Here is a 17,139-nt window from a genome sequence, read left to right as displayed (position 1 = left end):
TATCATCCAACAGCTCTTCCTTTCCGAAGCACATCAGAGAGAAGTCTTGCAAGGGAAGAAAATAAACAGTCAGAGAACAGAAAGCCAGACTCATCCAGCATACAGACTTTGGTCTGCACCAATCAATCACAGACACTGTAACATCTATCAAGCAGCCTGACAGCTGGTTCAAGAGCATCGGGGAATCTCTAACCTCCACAGCCAACACTTCCACGGTTATAAATTAAGAGTACCTTTGACAGCTACAAGCTCTGTACAAGGACAAACTCAGCTTCAGTAATGCTGGCATTCAATTTAGAAAATACCATGCATTTATTTTTCATAACCCACATTAGCTTTTCCTTAAAACCAGCCCCTGCCTTGCAGGCACTGCAGGTCCCAAAGCTTGCACCCTTCTTCCCTCTGGCTGCCTGATGCCTTTACCCTTGCTGCAGTTGGATGGAACATGGATCCACATGGACGATGGCAGCACCCAGCACCACGTCCTGGCACAGGCAGTTGTGCTTCTGACAGGTTGGGGCCACCCAGAGCCTGCAAGTTTGCAAGATGGATTTGAGGCAGCACATTACAGTCTACAGTCTCTCTTGCAGCTCTAGAAAAATGGGTAAAGCACAAGCTCCTCCTTTTCAGAAAAATGTTAGACCAGCTTATCATCTGTGCATTTTATCTTGGAAAAAAAGTGAAGCCAAACAAAAATCCTTGAAGTTAAACTGAGGACTTCCATCAAACTTTATACAATTCTATTAATTTTATTTTAAAACAGTCTACAGAATATTAAGTGCTTCTAACAACCTTCTGCCCAGCAGCTAAAGAGATGGATGTAGGGAGGGAGTCTGAAGGGATAGAGGCAAGAAGCAAGGGAAGAAACATATGCAGGTACAAAAGTCAGGTACTGCTGCATTTTTATATACACGGGGAATTAACAGAAACACTACAATCATGGAATATAGTGCGGGATATATTAGAAGTTTTGCTGTGGTATATGGGTAAATTCTTTTTGCATGTCTACCATGTTCTTTTAAGAAAGGGACATTTAAAGTTGTGCTTAGTAAAATACCTAATCAAGATCATTATCTAGCTCTTCCATCACTATTACAAAGGTTTGCACTTTTCAAACCATTAAACTTCTAAGTCAGCTCAGCACCCAAGTTCTTCAAACACTGATGCATAAAGTGAAATAAGCAGTTCTACTTCACACAGTAGTGCACTTTTTATCTTACGTTGTCGAAGAAGTCAGTCAGATGACACCCCCTACTTTCAAATTCCTTATAGAGCATTAGTATCTCACTGTAATCAACCCAAACCAAGGGGTCTGAAGCAGCTGCTCCTGCCCTGCCATGTGCTGCCTGTGGGGAGGTGACACTGCGCCAAGAGCTTTGCACCATACAGAAAGAGGAGGGGAAGAAGGGAACAGTACCTCAGCCAGAATCTCTATAGGACAATCCTAAACATGAGGCTGTGTGGGATGTTTCCCATGATATTCTCATCCTGTTTTCATTCCTAGCTTCCCAGGACTGGTGATCACTGTGTTTTCCCTGCCTTTAGGGAACTGGGAAACCAAAGACAGGCCCTTCTATTTTCTCCGGTAAGGGACAAACAGCTAAAGGAGAGGGAAGGATACAGGACTATGTAATTTTTTTCACCTATCATTTCAGTTCTTGGGAAGTACTGGAACAACCAATGATGCATGCTAACAACAAGGGTCACTGAATGGCCAGAACTCCTGGAGAATGTTTGACAGAGTGCATCCTTGTGTGGAGGAGAGAAACAGAGAATGCATTACATCTCCACCCCAGTAATACTTCTTGGCCCTGTCTCACATATCATTCACCTCTGGAAGTTGGGGAAAAGAACAGTCTACGAAAGGGCCATGAGTTAGATGGAAACTGACTTGACTGCTGGAAAGGATTGAGAAAAGGCCTGAAGATTCCTACTGATGGATTTCAGTAAAGACAATGCAAAGGGCTACAAGTTTGACAACAGAGCCAAGCACAGAGGTACAGCTGGAGATCTGTGCATGATCTTGGGTCAGGACCTGAACAAAAATGACCGGTCTCAAGAGGCTGCAAAGACAGCAAGGACTTGCCCAGAAGTACGCACAGGAATAGGCTCTGCCAGCCATGTGAATTAACAGTGCTCAGTGGGGTCAAGTCACAGCTTCAGCAAAGACGTGCATTAGCTACAAATACTACAATTAAAAGCAATAAAAATGATCAGAGGCTAACTTCAGAACAAACAAGACCAAAAGAATTAGAATGATTTACACATGTAAAGAAGAATCTGAAAGAACGTAGGAGTGTTTAAAAGGCTTCTGCAAAGATAAAAAAAATCTGTTTTCCATGTCCTTTGGTGGACTGAAGACACAGTAATACCTGTAATGAGTTTGCTGTGCTGACACAGACAGGTACAACCCTGTTTTGAGACAGGATGGACTAGGAGACCTCTTCACCTTCCACACCTACTTCCCAATAATTTTATGAAATATTTACATACTTTTCCCATAAGAAATTGTTTCCCAAAACAACAGTTAAAAACTACAGCTATAGCTCTGACCAGGTGAGTGTAATGTCTCAAACAGACTTTCATTTTTGTGCCTGGTCCAGTTATGGGTGCTTGTGGGATACTGTAGCTACTGATGCTAACCCTTAATTTGGAAAGTAAATGCTTTTAAATAACAAATTGTTTTGTCTCGCCCAAGAAATTTGCTAGATAACAACCATTAAAATTTCAACATCATTGAATATCCCTGAATTCACTTTTTACTGAATTGCTGCAAAACATTAACTGTTTTCTAAGTATTTTTTTGTATCAATTAGTACAGAAGAAGCTACTAGTCTCTAACTAGGGATCAGTACCACAGGTTATTGTTTTGCTCTCCCTTCCCTTTATAAAAGATAGAAAATGAAGGACTGGCACTTGGGAATTGGTTAAAAAGGATTTTGTCTGTAGAAATGCTACAATTTTTGGCAAAGCTTTAATAATCATTTTTATAAAGATCAGTATCTACTGATAGAGCTTAGAAGACAATGATAATCTGCCACTTTCCACTCCAGGCACTTAACTGTCCCCTCCAGAGTGACAGATAATGCGAGCATTAACAGACCTAGAAAAGGAATAGTAATTCTACCTCTTAATAATAAACAATCAAATACAAACAAGCTCATGATTGCTTAAGCAGGAAGGCAAAAATCAAAGCAAGAAAGAAGACACTGAGCACTTGCAGGGAGGTGTCTGGAGCAGACTATGAGCTAACGACAGAATAAATGTTCAGGAAAGCCTATGTGGGAAAGAGGATCATAGCAAGTTCCATGTTACCTTTTTATGCACTTAAGATTGTGCTCCTATTGCTTGAACATAGAAATTCAAATAAGCAAAAAGAGCAGGTTTTAGCACTAAGCTGGTGTTATAGATGAATTATTAAGAGTTGGCTTTCATCCGATGTTGTGTGGGTTATGAATTATATTATGAGTTATAATATTACACGGTAAGAACTGTTTAATGGTTGCTGGGGTGCTCTGGGTGTAGGTTGGTTTTTACGGGGGCTGGATGATCTGTGTGCTGTAACATCAGTTCTGTGGGGTGTGCAAAGGGCCGGGCTGTTGCCAGCCAGACTTGGAAGGCAGCACCACAAAAGGAATGGGACTCCAAACAGTGAGGACCCTGAGGGCCACAGCACCAGAAAAGCGGGGCTCCCAAAAGATTTGCGAGGGGGCGGGGCTATGCAAAACAATAAATAAATATGCATCAGGCTGATACAACCACAAGGGTATAAAAGGCAGGATTCTGTGGGCGAGCCTCTGGCACCCAGCCGCGGTCCCATTTGTGTCCCCTTTTGCTATGCTGTTTTTATTGAGTTCTCAGTAAATTTTAATAACTCATTTCCATATCAGATCTGGGTTGTCTCTAACACTGGGAACGGGACTGCCTCAGGGCAGAAGGATTAAAAGCAGAACCTCACGTCCTGTCACAGTTCTGTAAAGTAGTGATATTTAGAACTGCTTGCTAAAAAACAGAGGGACAGCAACATGACAAAGTGCAAAAGACAGGGCAGTATTTCAGATGAACAGAGCTCCCTGAAGAGCTGTATCCTGCTGCCTTGGGAACACTGGGTGTGAGAGCTCCTCAACCCAGGTCACACTGCAAGGGCCACTCAAAGGCGCAAAAGGAGACATAGCAGCAGCTGCAGCAGCAATGGAAACAGTGTATACAATGTGGATAAAATCTGAAAGCTGCGGGCTGTGACAGGGAGATCTGAGCTAAACTGCTAAGGCACACGATAAATCAGAACTGGTACACACATGTGCAAACACACGAGGCAGTTTGACCAGACACAAGGGGACACAGGGCAGAGCTGTGAGACATGGGCAGATTTACTATGGTGTGAACATGAATGAGTAAGAAAATATTATTTCAAAGAAAGGTTAGCAGTGGAACAACTATGATACACATCGAAGTATACCCAGCAGAGCAGTGCAGTATGCTCTGGAAAACACACAGCCATAAGTAATTACAGCTACCAAGGGAATCACTCCATAGATCCAGGGGGTGAAGCAGAATCTCTGCTGCTGAAACAAACTCCTAGAGTTAACAGGTTTGAATTGTCTGTCTGAAAGAGTGTTGGACACTAAAATCTTCAGTGTTAAGACAGCACAACTCAATTTAAGTTCCTTAGGGAGTCTAAAGGCCACAATTAATCCACAATGTCAAACTCTCTCCCACTCCTTAGCAGAGCCAAAGCTGAGAGAAAAGCCACAGAACATCAGAAGCAGCTGTCAGAAGCTAATCTAGAGAGACTCCTTAAGCACCAGCAAATGCTACCAGGCCTGGGAAAGCAGAAGATGGTGTGCAGCAAATAAAACTCACTTCATTCCCAATTGGGAGCACACGGTTTGCGCTGTATCAGGGCTACCAATCTTCAGGAGCCTCTGGAACAGGCTCTGTGTTGGTCTGGGATCTGCCTAATTGTGTGAGAGGAAGTCCTGAAAGCTCAAAGTGCTGCAACAAATCCAAACATCTCATTACAGGAAACCTGTAATAATTAGTTGAAATAACTTGTAAAAAGCCAAGTAGAATTAAGTTATAAATTCATATAATGCACTTTCCCAAATTTACACAGCCAAAAACCTATGCAAGGAGAACATCGAAAAGAAAAAAAAGAACAGAAGTCCTCAAGTTGGCTGCACAACATTTGTCTTCTGCCTGCTTTCCTTTGTAATATGGGGCTTTGTCTTGCAAGGTACTAATGTTTCTAAATGAGCCAAACTTTGAAAGTGTGGTGCACCTATGCAAGCATGGACATATGAACACAATGTTACCATGACACATACCTGAACGAATGAAAAAAAAAAAAAAAAAAAAAAAAAAAAAGAGGTTCTGAAATCGATAATCCACCAGAGGTTTGTTGTTTGTTTGGGTTTTTAAATAACTGTTTTTACTGTCACATCTCAGAGCCAGGGTCTCACTGTTTCTAGCTGAACAGTAAATAATTGCATAAACTCAGATCAATATCCCACAAAAATCATGAGATTTAGTGAAGATGATGGGATTTAATAGTTGGTGTAAGAACTGTAGTTCAAAATGTTGATCTACAGATTCAGTTTCCTTTGAAGAGTATGAATAATTGTTATTCTAATCTTCCCTATAATGTAAAAATAATTGCATGAATATAATAAATACAGAAATTAGCATAGTGGGGAAAGGAATATGACTCTTGTATTTGTGTACTGCTCCAACCCCTGCCAGCAGCGGCACTACTGAGGCACTTCAGCAGCTCTGCAAACCAGCTGCCTCAGAGGGATGAGGTTACCCCTGGGTGATGGCAGAGCTTCACACCCACTCTGCTTCTGGAAAGGCTGGGGTGGCAGAAACAACACTCAATTTCTGCCTTGGATGAAGAAAAACCTGTACAAGGGTCAAAATAATTGAAGGGAACTCACTGTCAAGGGTGTGAAGATAAATGCTGATTAAGCTGTAATACAACCTCTGCACTACAGCAGTAGCGAGCATTTTTGGTCCCTATTACCTCATAGCTGAGCACCTTCACAAGGGATACACCATGAAGAAGTTTCCAGTCTGCTCAAACCTCTCCCCTCTTTCCCTCTCTCTAGGGTGGGTCAGCTCTCCTCTGAACCAAGATGAAAAAATGTTCTCTCACAAGGGCTTTTATATGAGAATACCCCTATTCCACATTTGGATTATTCAATACCATATCAAATTAGGAGAACAAGCCAGAATACAGATTTCACTGCAGGTCAGCTTGTATCATGCATGGATGGAGCACTGACTGCTAACCACGAACAAGCATAGGCAGAACTGTTCCATGAATACAATGTGCGGGTATTTGCTCACTTTTACTCATTTCACCTTTACACAGACACCTTTCTCACCTGTCACATACTTGACTTTGCTGGTGAAACACTTCTGGGAAAAGTAATTCCTTCAGAAACAACAGACACTGGAATTACAGTAATTCGGTCTGCAAAGGAGGTATAAAAATACTCTTGCAGTTAATGCAAGGCAAATACCTCAACATTTGACTTGGCAGCTTATTTTTAAGGTGAGTATTTCTACTGCCATTATTTGAAATTAGTTGTCATCGTTGGAGATCTTAATTTATTTGTAATTATGTAATTGCAATCCGGTGACATTCTAGGAGTAAACTAAAAGCTCCCACAATATTCATTTTGTAATAAGGAATATCAACAACCATGTAATAACAAATACATGCCAATTTACATCTTCTCTCAATAAAAATAACTCTTTACTAAGCAATTTTTAATATTTTTTCCTAATTCTGCAGGAGGATTCCTAGGATTATGTGACAGCACTGATTTTAATGTAGCAGTAAAATCCATGTTAAAATTCCATCTGCTTTTCTTGATCCAGTAAAACAGATTTAATATATAAACTTTCTTTACTTTTTTTAAATCTTTTGCCAGCCTTTACTATTCATATTTTGAAGAAATCTGAATAAAGTGTCACAGTTGCTCATGCTAGTATTTTATCCTTAGCATTTCCTTTGCTAGATAAACTTGACACAGTTAGTGATCGAAGCAAGAATACAATCAGTGACTTGGGGGTCCCTTTATTTAAAAAAGTACCTCATTTGCATCATCAAGAAGTTATTTTCCTTCAAAATTTAGTGATACCTACATCCCTTTATGAAAAGATAATACAAGCCCTAAAGCACACTTAGCTGTTAAAAACCATATGCTTTACTAATCCAGGAAAACCTTCAAGACAAAAGAAGTTCATTACATTGAATCACTACAAGTCAAAGAGAGACCAAACCTTCCAATTAGTGAGAACAGAAGTATTTCTCTTCAGGTTATTTTGCTGCAGTGTCTGGAATAGCATTTGCAGTGAAGTTTTGTTCACATTCAATCTATCATGTCTTTAATCTGCAAATGTCACAACAAAACTCTTGTAGCCCCATGCAATCATACATCTAATTATCAGTTGTGCTTCCATTATCCCAAGAGGGCCTTTCTTTTTTCTAGTTTGGTACTAATTCATTTTCAATAGATGGCAAGAATTAACAATAAGAAAAAATAATTAGGAAAACATAATAAAATAATACACAAGGCAAAAACCATCACAGCTTCAGATTCTCTCTGGCTAAGGTAATATATCAAAAGCAAACAAAAGTCCTCAATAGAGCATAAAGCTGAATTCCCTCTTTACAGCCTGTATGATTGTTAATAAAGAAGCAGCCCACACTGAGAATCTGTGCACTGACAGACACCACTTTCCTCCCACAGCGGCTACACTCACACAGCTTTAAACACAAGCAAACAGGAGCTGGAAAACTTGAGTTCTCTTACCATCTGACAAGTCAATTAGCCCGAGGTAGTGCAAAAGTTTCAGAGAGGAGCACACCACCACCACAATCCCTAAGGTCTGGAGTCCCTCTGACTCGCCTTTAGTCCACATCCTGCAAGGCACCACACGGGTACCACTGGTGTGCCTGCTAACAATTGCCAGGCATCAGAGGCTGAGAAATCCTGTTTCAAGCCTTCCTTCCTGCTGCTCAGCTAAGTGCACAGCACATTCCACTCTCCCCCTCTCTCACTCCCTCTCTTTCCCAACCTCTTCCCCACTTGCCTTTTTTTTTTTTTTTTTTTTTTTTTTTTGGAACATGCAAGCAACTTCTGCCTTGAACCGTAACCTATGGTTTTATTTTCTTTCACCTCAGGGTAATTCCCTCAGGAGTTTGCTCTGCTCCTGAACAACTGAGCACCGTGCTGCTAACCTCAGCAACATCTCACACAATTTTTAGGTTTTCTTAAATACCTGTGATACCAGTTACATTTGAGATTTTCTCAGTAATTCTGCCAATGCAGATGCTTTTTGTCAATGCCTCTTCTGTACTGCATAAGAGAATAAAGGACATTGTAGGGGAGGAAAGGGCTTTCCTTTTCTGAATGCCTCCCCTCGCCCACAACATGCTGGGATAAACAAATCACACTTCCCACATCCATGTGTGCACCCACACACAGCCCAGGAGCTGCAGAGTAATTCTGTCTGTTAGCAGCTCCTCTGGGGTACAGCTGGACAGGCAGAGTGCGCCCCTGGCATTTCCAGAGGAGCCACACCAGGGTGGGCCAGGCTGGCTGAACAAGCCCCCCTTGCAGGCAGCTGAGGCAGAAGAGGCATTTCCACCATTTCATCTCGCAGTGTTTCACCAGGCTGCTGGCACGGGGCAGCACTGTGGGCTGCTCACGAACCAATGATGTGTTTCCCCATTATCACCACAGATGAGAAAACACTTGGCAGAGTGAGTGTTTTATGAGGATGGCAGATGCAATATTTGCAACACCAGTAAAAGCTGGGTTTTTCAAGCATGCTATTAGATGCTGGTATTCCCATGCAGGAGAACAGAGGTCATCAATGCCTTTTATTTTACAGGACTTGGAGGCTGCCGATTCCCCCACTCCAGCCCAGTCCAGGCAATCAGAAGCTCCCTCTCCCTGCAGTCCTCAGTGAGCAGGGCAGGCTGGCTTTCACCCACCGCACTGTTCCACGACCTCTCCTGGTGCTGCCTCTGCCTTAAACTGCTGGTGAACACCAACATCACGTGCAGAATGTCAACAGGATTTTGTGTATCACAGGAACTAAATAGTGCACTTGAATTGCTGAGAGACGCTCACAGTAAGGCCAGGTTGGAGGTGCAGAGTACTCATACACACTTGAGTGATCCAGTCAACAAGAAATGAACACTTTAATTTAATTTGAGCTTTGTTTCTGTATGCAGGTGGCCAAGGAAGAGATCACACTAGCAAACGTTTTATGAGGCTTCTATGCCATGGCCATCTACCTTCCAAGAGCTCAGTGGCATGATATCAAAGCCACTTCTCCTGATGAATACTTTAGACCAAAGGACTTTTTAGTGCTCAGTGGCATCTGCCACATTAGGTTTTCATTGCCCTGGCTGTATGACTGGCTATAATGCCACATTATGTTTCATATCTCCCTGATTGACACATCCAGCTTTAAAACTGTCAAGGATCTGAAATCACTGTACTGTCAAATCTCTCCCAGATAAGGAGAGAAGAACTTGAAAGAGTAACACGGTAAGCAGACCTCAAAACATTTAGATAATTCCTTGGTTTACATTGTCCTGTTCCCATTAAAAACCCAAACATTACTACTACACAAAACCCCCAAATTAACAAAAAAACACACCCCCCATCACATGAAGTTTGGACATGATCGCAAAAATAGCCAGGTTTTTTCCTATCTATGGAAGGGATGTTTGTCAGATTTACTGGCTGTCAGGTGGGCTTTGCACATTTTTCTCGGACTACTTACGTTGAGAGATCCTAAAGAGCACACAGAATCCAAGAGCCCACTTCACCCACTTGTTCCCAGGCACTTTATTTACTTGCAGATACATTTGATCAGAGTTTCTTCGCAGCAACGCACAAACCTCCTGAATCCAATTATCACTAAAAAAAAAAAAAGGAAACCAAAAAAACGACACTATACTGAGTAATAAAACTCAAAGCACCCGGCTCCCCAAAGATGTGTCTTGCAATTCTATGGATCTTTCACCATAATGTCCTAAACTCTGCAGCTCCTAAAGCCCTGCAGCAGCACCTTAGCAAGAGAAAGGGGAAGGACATGGAAAAGTGTGAATTCATTTGTTTGCGTTACTGCAATTTATTCCAAGTCCAACATATTTGATGTTTTAGGTGTTCCTGACACAAGCAGCTCCAAAAAAACATGCAGTTTTGTTCCCTCAAGTTCTCACTTCTTGAAGAACTCGTGCATGCCAGAAGCTCAGGATTCATTTGACAAAATATCCAATGCTGTCAAGGCCAAAGCGTGATTTTTCTGAGGTTGAGTCAGTTTTCAAACAAGCTTGGAAGGAATGTTGAATGAGAATTTTCCCATTCAGGACCTTCAGGCTGCTTTGGGATTATCCTAATGCCAGCAGTTCTTCCTGGATGCTGCTTTTTCTCTCCCACTTCCCAAAACTACTCAAAATTGTCACTTGGTTCATTCTTCACTTGTTCGTTTCTGCCCCAAGAACAGGGATTCCTTATGTTGGGCACATGTTGGGGTCATGCTGTGCTAATTTTTTATGGAAAATGCTGTTAAGTTGCCCGACATGCAGAGCACCAAGTACCTCCCCCCATCCATCCAACCACCTAGCTCAGAAGCCATGTATTGACCTACTGTTATGGTTTTTAATTAACCCAAATCAGCTTTCTGCTGTTCCCTAAACAGTCAAATAATCACAGGTGACTGACTGAAGAGCTGACTACAGATGCCTCACAGGAGGCAAATCCTATGGACCCAAAAACTTGTGTGTTTTCTCCATGATAAGAACTAATTTAAGTAAAAGATAAAGCTTTCCTTAACAGCTTACCTCCCAGCTGGGCCCATTCCCTAAAGCCACACTCATTCTTTGCTGTAGTATTGAGCTAATGAGAGAGATTGGTTCTGTGATTTAAACAAAGGAAGGCTATCCGACTTAGTTCTCCAGTAGAAATCTGCACAGAAATAGAGGATCATCAACTCTTAACAAGAGGCAGAAATATTAATCAAGATATTATCAAGTATTTTATTTGAGTTGCGTCTGAAGCAATGAGAAAAACCAATGCCAAATAAATATTGTGACAATTTTTTAAAATTATTTCTACAGAATTCTACAATCTAAAAACCATGCTGCATAATCAGCTTTTGGATTGATGCCTCCCGAACATTTCTAATCTGCTGCAAAATACATGCTGTCATCCTCAGAGAGGGTAGGTAGCTCAAGGGACTATGATTTTACCTAGAATCACACATGGAATAAATTGCACAGACTAGACTGCCTGGTTTTCTACTGCAGCCACTGATCAACAGATTTTGCAGACGAGCAGCTGGAAGAACATTTTTCTAGTTATATGCAGATAAGGTTAAGCTCACCAATGAAGGAGTAAGCTTTGTTTTTGCCAAATCTCAAAAAATGAGGATGGAAAAAGTCTAATATTTAAAATACATATGTTCTGATAATAGAGGTAGATGTTCCTGCTTGTGCCTACTGTACGTATCTCTCACATGCAGCAAAAGGAGTTGAATGCCTCAATTAGCTGCAGAAAAGTTTTGCACAACATGCCCTGTGAGAATAGAAGTAGGAACTTCATAAAGATCAATCAAAATAACATGTAATGAGAAGGATTTTCTGGTAATAAAAGAATTGCTATGATGAATCATATAAATGATTTATGTAATCTATAATCAGCTCTTAAAAGTGGTTGGGGGAAAATAATGCATCACACAAAGGTGCAAAAATCACAGCAAAATGGAGAATAATATTCCCCTCAGCAGAAGCTTCTCCAATGACCAACCTATTTGGAACAGATTTACACTTTTGAAGAGGAGGATTTCTCTCCTCATTTTGCATTAAAACAAATGCAGCATGACATGTTCTCAGTACCCATACCTTTAAGAAAATCCCAGTGGTATTCTGTGATCTGCCTGGTTTAAAATTAGAGTTTTGTAATTTTGATGGACTATTCCTTTGCTACTGTGTTATGATAAAGAATAAATAGGAACATCTGAATGATTCTTCTTGTACACTACGTTATTTCATATATCCCTGGAACAGTTCTGTTTACAGATCTTCTGACACTCAGCAGTCCTGAACCGTCTTCTCATATGGCTGTTTGTCCATAAATCTATTTCCACTGCAGATCTCTGAAGCCCTTCTGTTTCTGCTTTGTTTTAGAAGTGGCATAATGAGATCACTCACTGCATGGCAGGTGGCTACAGAATCAGGAGTATGAACTTACTGTTCCATACCTATTTATCCAATGAGTTCTTTTGTGTGTACCTAAAAGTTAGTGGGATTTGTTGCTGTTTTGATTTAAAGCTATTCAAACCAAAATGAAAACTAGGCCTTTCTTGTGATGTATTTTAACTTACCTAATCCCAAGCAATGATATTTACTACTTCAATTGAAGGATTTTTATCAGCTTGCCTTGGTCACCAGTCACTTCTCTGTCCTGTTCACCCCAGGTGATTAGGCCCCATGCATATTTCTCAGATTTCTCTGGATCTCACTAGCCCCAAGGAATTTGTGTCATCTGCAAATTGTGTGTTGAGAAAACCACTTATTGATAACTATTGACTGCAATTAAAAAAAAAAAAAAAGCTGTGAGTAAATTTAGAAGTTTGGTATTTAAGTAATTGATGATTTAGAGCAAGTCCATGCAATCTCCAGCTAAACTAACGGCCATTCAGTGCCAGTGAGCTCAAGTCCCTGCCCATTTGCACCACTACAATTCCAGCCTGACCCCTCTGCCTGCAAATTAATTGGATTTCGTATCACACTGGTATTTCCCAGCAGTTATTCACCAGCTAGGATAATTTTTTTTTTTTAAGTCCTGGCTAATTACCACTTAATTTTGTCAGCAAAGGTACATTCGAGGTAAGGATAGAGGAATCACAAATACCTCCTTAGTTAGTTTGGATAACACAGAAATTTGGATGCTTTTCTATTAGTGCTGCCCAGGGAGCTGGGAATAAAGAGCTCAGTTCATCAGTTGCGATTTCCTTGCTGTGTGAGCACAGGGAAATAATTGGCAGCTGAACCCTTGTCCTGACATAGTATCAATTTTTCTGCCATAACAAAACCAGCTATAATTCTTCAAAATTCCCCCATTAGTTCAGGTCTTCTGATTCATGTGAAGGTGCCGCTATCTTGGTTCTATCAGTATCTCCCTGCTTGCTGACAATGGTAGCTGGTTGTGGGGTCAAAGGACCCACAGACCCATGAAAAGAAGCAGGAGGACCTCGCGTATTTTTTCCTTTCAGAGAACTGTCTCGAGCCAGTGACTCCCAGCCTTCTTGTGAGCCTGTTGGCACAATTCACGTCATCAACTTCACAACACACAAGAATAGCTCTGAAAGGTTCCAGAAATCTAATCCATCATTACTGACTTTTTCCAGAAGAGCTGGCAGCACAGACAAGCATATCCCACCTCAAAGTTACCACAGAATGCACATTGAGAATTTGGCTTTACCCTGGACCTGACGATGGCAAAATCTGGTGAGTGTTAGCAATGCACACCCAGGTCATGAGAAGACCAGCAACTAACAAAGAAACCATGGAACCTTGAAGGACTAACCTGAACCACAGTTTACATGCACAATCTGAAACTGCAATGGGGACAGTATATAATTAATGAAAAAGTAACCAGAACCCCTCCCAACTGTTAAATATCCTTGACAAGCTCTATTTCACTTTTTCCTTCTAGTTTTCACCTATTTCTCTATATTTTTATCTGTAAATCAACCCAGGTACACCAACCACAACAGAAAACCCAGCAGCCTCCTCTGACATCATGTCACTCTCAGACTTGAAGAAATGCAGTAGCTGCTCTCAGGATGGACCCAAGGAAGTCCTCCAGCACTAAAATTGTAATCCTTTCGTGCTGTTGCTGAGGCTGGATGGACTGCAAGCAATCACTTTATAACCTCAGCTGCACTAGGAGAGAAGACAGGGAAAGGCTGCGGGATATTTCTCATTGTCCGACTTTTAAACAGGCAATGAAAGTTGAGGAGGACACATGCTGTGAGGAAAAGAGGAGCAGAGAAGGTGAAAAGTTAAAAGAAGAAACAGGAAAAGAGGGTATTTCAAGTGAAATAAAGAACAATGCATAAGGGCATGCAATGGAAAGAACAGATCTGTGAGGGACAGGGATGGGACTATATACAACATGAAACTGCTCAAAAATAGAAAACCAGATGTGTCAATTATTCTGGAGGCTCATTCCCCAAAAAGGGAAAATGCCACTGCATGAGTCCATGCAGCCAACCTGTGCTGAGCCCCACATCCAGCTGAGTGTTCTCCCCAGAACCTGTACTCAGAGGTGAGCACACTTCATCAGCAAATACGCATCACTGATGAGTAACAGGCAGCCAAAAGAAGCTGCTAAAGCCCACAAATAACCAGGAGGACAGATATGCTTTGCAGTGGCAGTTTCTTGCTGACTGGATTTCTGCCACAAGCAGAGGAGATATGACCCCTCCCTTGCACTGGTGATTACTGCCAGGTTCTGGAAGCAGCTAAGAGGCATAAAGGTCAAAGCCTCTGCTACCAGGTCAGGCTGCAGTGATTTTCTCATCACAGGTAGATTTTTACCCATGTTATGTATTTCTCATGGGTATCAGATTGTCACAGCTTCATTCCCACTTTTATTAAAAGTGATAATTAATAATGCCGAATCTCTGAACTTGGACGTTTTTCTTATAGGCTTTGTTTTTCCACATTTAAATTAAATTAGGTATATGAGAATGATGATGAACAGGTAGATTTAAGCCTCACAGAGACTTAGAAGATCGCAAGTTCTCATCACAGAAAACTGATACAGGACAAATCATGGGTTAAAAACAAAATCAAACTTGCTTAACTGATGTCATAGCCATACTTGACACAACTGCATTTATTATTTACAGTTTCTACAATGACAAATATCTTGTCTTTCCAATGCACACCAACTTGCTGATAACTGCTAGGATGCTTCTTCTGACCGTGCCTTTTGCTTATTCCAAATTTATTGGTAAAGCAAAAACTCTTGAGGGATAAAACCAGTGAAACCATCCAGCACTACATATGCTTTACTACTCTCACAGTCCCTCCTCTCTGACAGATTTTCTGACATCAGACAGAGCAAGATAATACAAAGCTGCTTATCGGGGGTTTTCACTAGAACTATGGGAATTTCCTGGAGTCTTCAGGCACCTCATAAATTTACAGATATGTTAGTTGGAAAATCAGGTATCACCTGCTGCAACCTGTTCCCCAGAGTAAGAGCTGCCTCACTGCCACCACAGCACTGCCTCGCTGTCAGAGTAGTCAAGTCTTGTCTTGAGGACAATAGAATCCAAGTAGTCATGAAAAGACAGTAAAAAATGGTATTCTGGAAGTCCAGAAGGTTTCTAAGAAATAGCCACCAAAGGACATCGAGTGCCCTAAAAAACATCTCTGCTGGTGACATCGGTGCCAAGCAGATGATTAGCAGCTCATTTCTTTGTCTCGTGGAAGGTCTATGTAGTCATTCAAGGCAGGTATTAAGGAGCATGATTACAGTTCCCATTGCTCCACTGCAGTAACAAGTGTCATTTAGTCAGTCATGGAGTAATCACAGCTCTGGTGGTCTCCAACCAAGATATCCCCCTTATTTACCCATTTCTCTTTATTTTTAAGAGGCAAACTGAAGAATCATTCTGCTCAGTGCATTTTAAACTCACTCCAGTGGTGTATTAAATCATTCATTTCTGCATAAGAATTATAAAAAATACTGCCCAGTAAAGGCCATCTCATACATTTTTCTTAGTAACAACAGGCCTAAGCACTGAAAAACACTTTCCACTTGAAGAATATTGTTTCTTTGTGTGTTACATTAAACTATGTTTGCTCACAATTTTTCACGCTCTTCTAGATTTCTTATTTTTAAGTGACCTCAAGCGATGAATACATGCACACAATATTCTAAATAAGCCTGTATTTCTTTCACTTACTGAACTGTTAAATGAGGAATAACCTTTAAATATTCTTGTTGACCTTTTCCTGGCATTTCGTCTTCATTTTGCCATCTATGCAATAGTTGCACTTAGGTTTTTATTTTATCATCTGTAATTTGTATTCCTGTTCCACACCCAGCTCAAAAGATTTAATTTGTTGTTTGCATAATTATACTAGACAGTGCCACAACTACTAGGAGATCAGAGTAATAAATTCATGAAAGAATTATGAAACTGTATAAAACTAAACATATTTTAGATACATCACAGTGAATTATGAAGTAGTACCAAACTATTTTGGATACATCATAGTCTCAAATTACACCTTCCCAAAAATTTCTGAAATCTGTACCAAGCAGCAAAACGTTCAGCAAACAAAAAGGCCAATTTATAAAGCCATTCTCTGAGGTCAAACTTTCTAAAGTAGTTTGTGAAATACAGGCAACAAAGGCTAAAAATGCAGTTTATGCTGTAGTTCTAAACACACAGAGTAGGAGAACTTTTAGAGGGCTGTCTGGAAAGGGGGCTGGCTTTGCTTTTGCCAGCCGTGCTCCCACAAGTAGATTATGGCAGCAGCTCCATGTAACTTGCACTCAAGTAGAGGGGTCAGCTCTCAGAGTTAACCAGACTGTCCCTGATTTATGAATTACAGTTTAACTGCTCCTCTAGTGGCACCACTACTTAAATTCTGCTTCTTGACACAACACAGGTAGGCTGACATTCATGGAAACAAAGCACGTGAAGAGCACGACAGAAACTATACTCAGGATGTTAAAGCTAAGGAGCAGTCTTAGATAATAAACCTCCTTCATGCATCTTCCCTTGTGTGCATCTAAAAATATTCCATGACCAAGCATGTATTATGCACACTTGAGCAGGTAGAAAACTCCCCAGGATTCCTCAATCCTCTTGAATCACAGTTCCATTTCCGTGGCTAAGCTGGTATCAGAAGTGTGGCTGGGGGTGTGTGTCAATTTCTTCAAAGGCCTCCAACACTCAAAACCCCAACCCGAACTTTTTTTACAAAAAAATGTTAGACACTTGAGAGCCAGCTCCTTGATAAGAGAAACATTCATCTGCATGAAAGATTTTGGATCTTATTACATCCTCTGAAGAAAAGAT

The 17,139-nt window shown here is 41.0% G+C and overlaps 1 protein-coding gene across 10 annotated transcripts in view; it reads right to left on the bottom strand.

Moving 5' to 3' along the window:
* The window catches only part of KCNIP1 (potassium voltage-gated channel interacting protein 1), a 288,428-nt gene that overhangs the window by 42,773 nt on the left and 228,516 nt on the right, over positions 1-17,139 (bottom strand). The window contains exons 1-2 of one of the 10 annotated variants that reach the window (XM_042024446.1): positions 10,874-10,986; positions 9,811-9,947 (exon numbers count right to left, since the gene is read on the bottom strand). The exons of 7 other annotated variants lie outside the window; for them this stretch is intronic. In XM_042024446.1, coding sequence (XP_041880380.1) covers positions 9,811-9,947; positions 10,874-10,890 — 154 coding nt within the window. In that variant the 5' untranslated portion in view covers positions 10,891-10,986. Of the gene's footprint in view, positions 1-9,810; positions 9,948-10,873; positions 10,987-17,139 lie in introns of those variants that run through there. 2 more of the 10 variants (XM_042024425.1, XM_042024416.1) reach the window with 2 other exon arrangements.

This window comes from Corvus kubaryi, unplaced genomic scaffold, assembly GCF_017639235.1.
Source record: "Corvus kubaryi isolate FWS band 111438036 unplaced genomic scaffold, C.kubaryi_AGA036_p1.0 128, whole genome shotgun sequence".
Taxonomy (NCBI): domain Eukaryota; kingdom Metazoa; phylum Chordata; class Aves; order Passeriformes; family Corvidae; genus Corvus; species Corvus kubaryi.
Note: the sequence above shows the minus strand (reverse complement) of the source record. Positions and strands in the feature narration are given on the sequence as shown.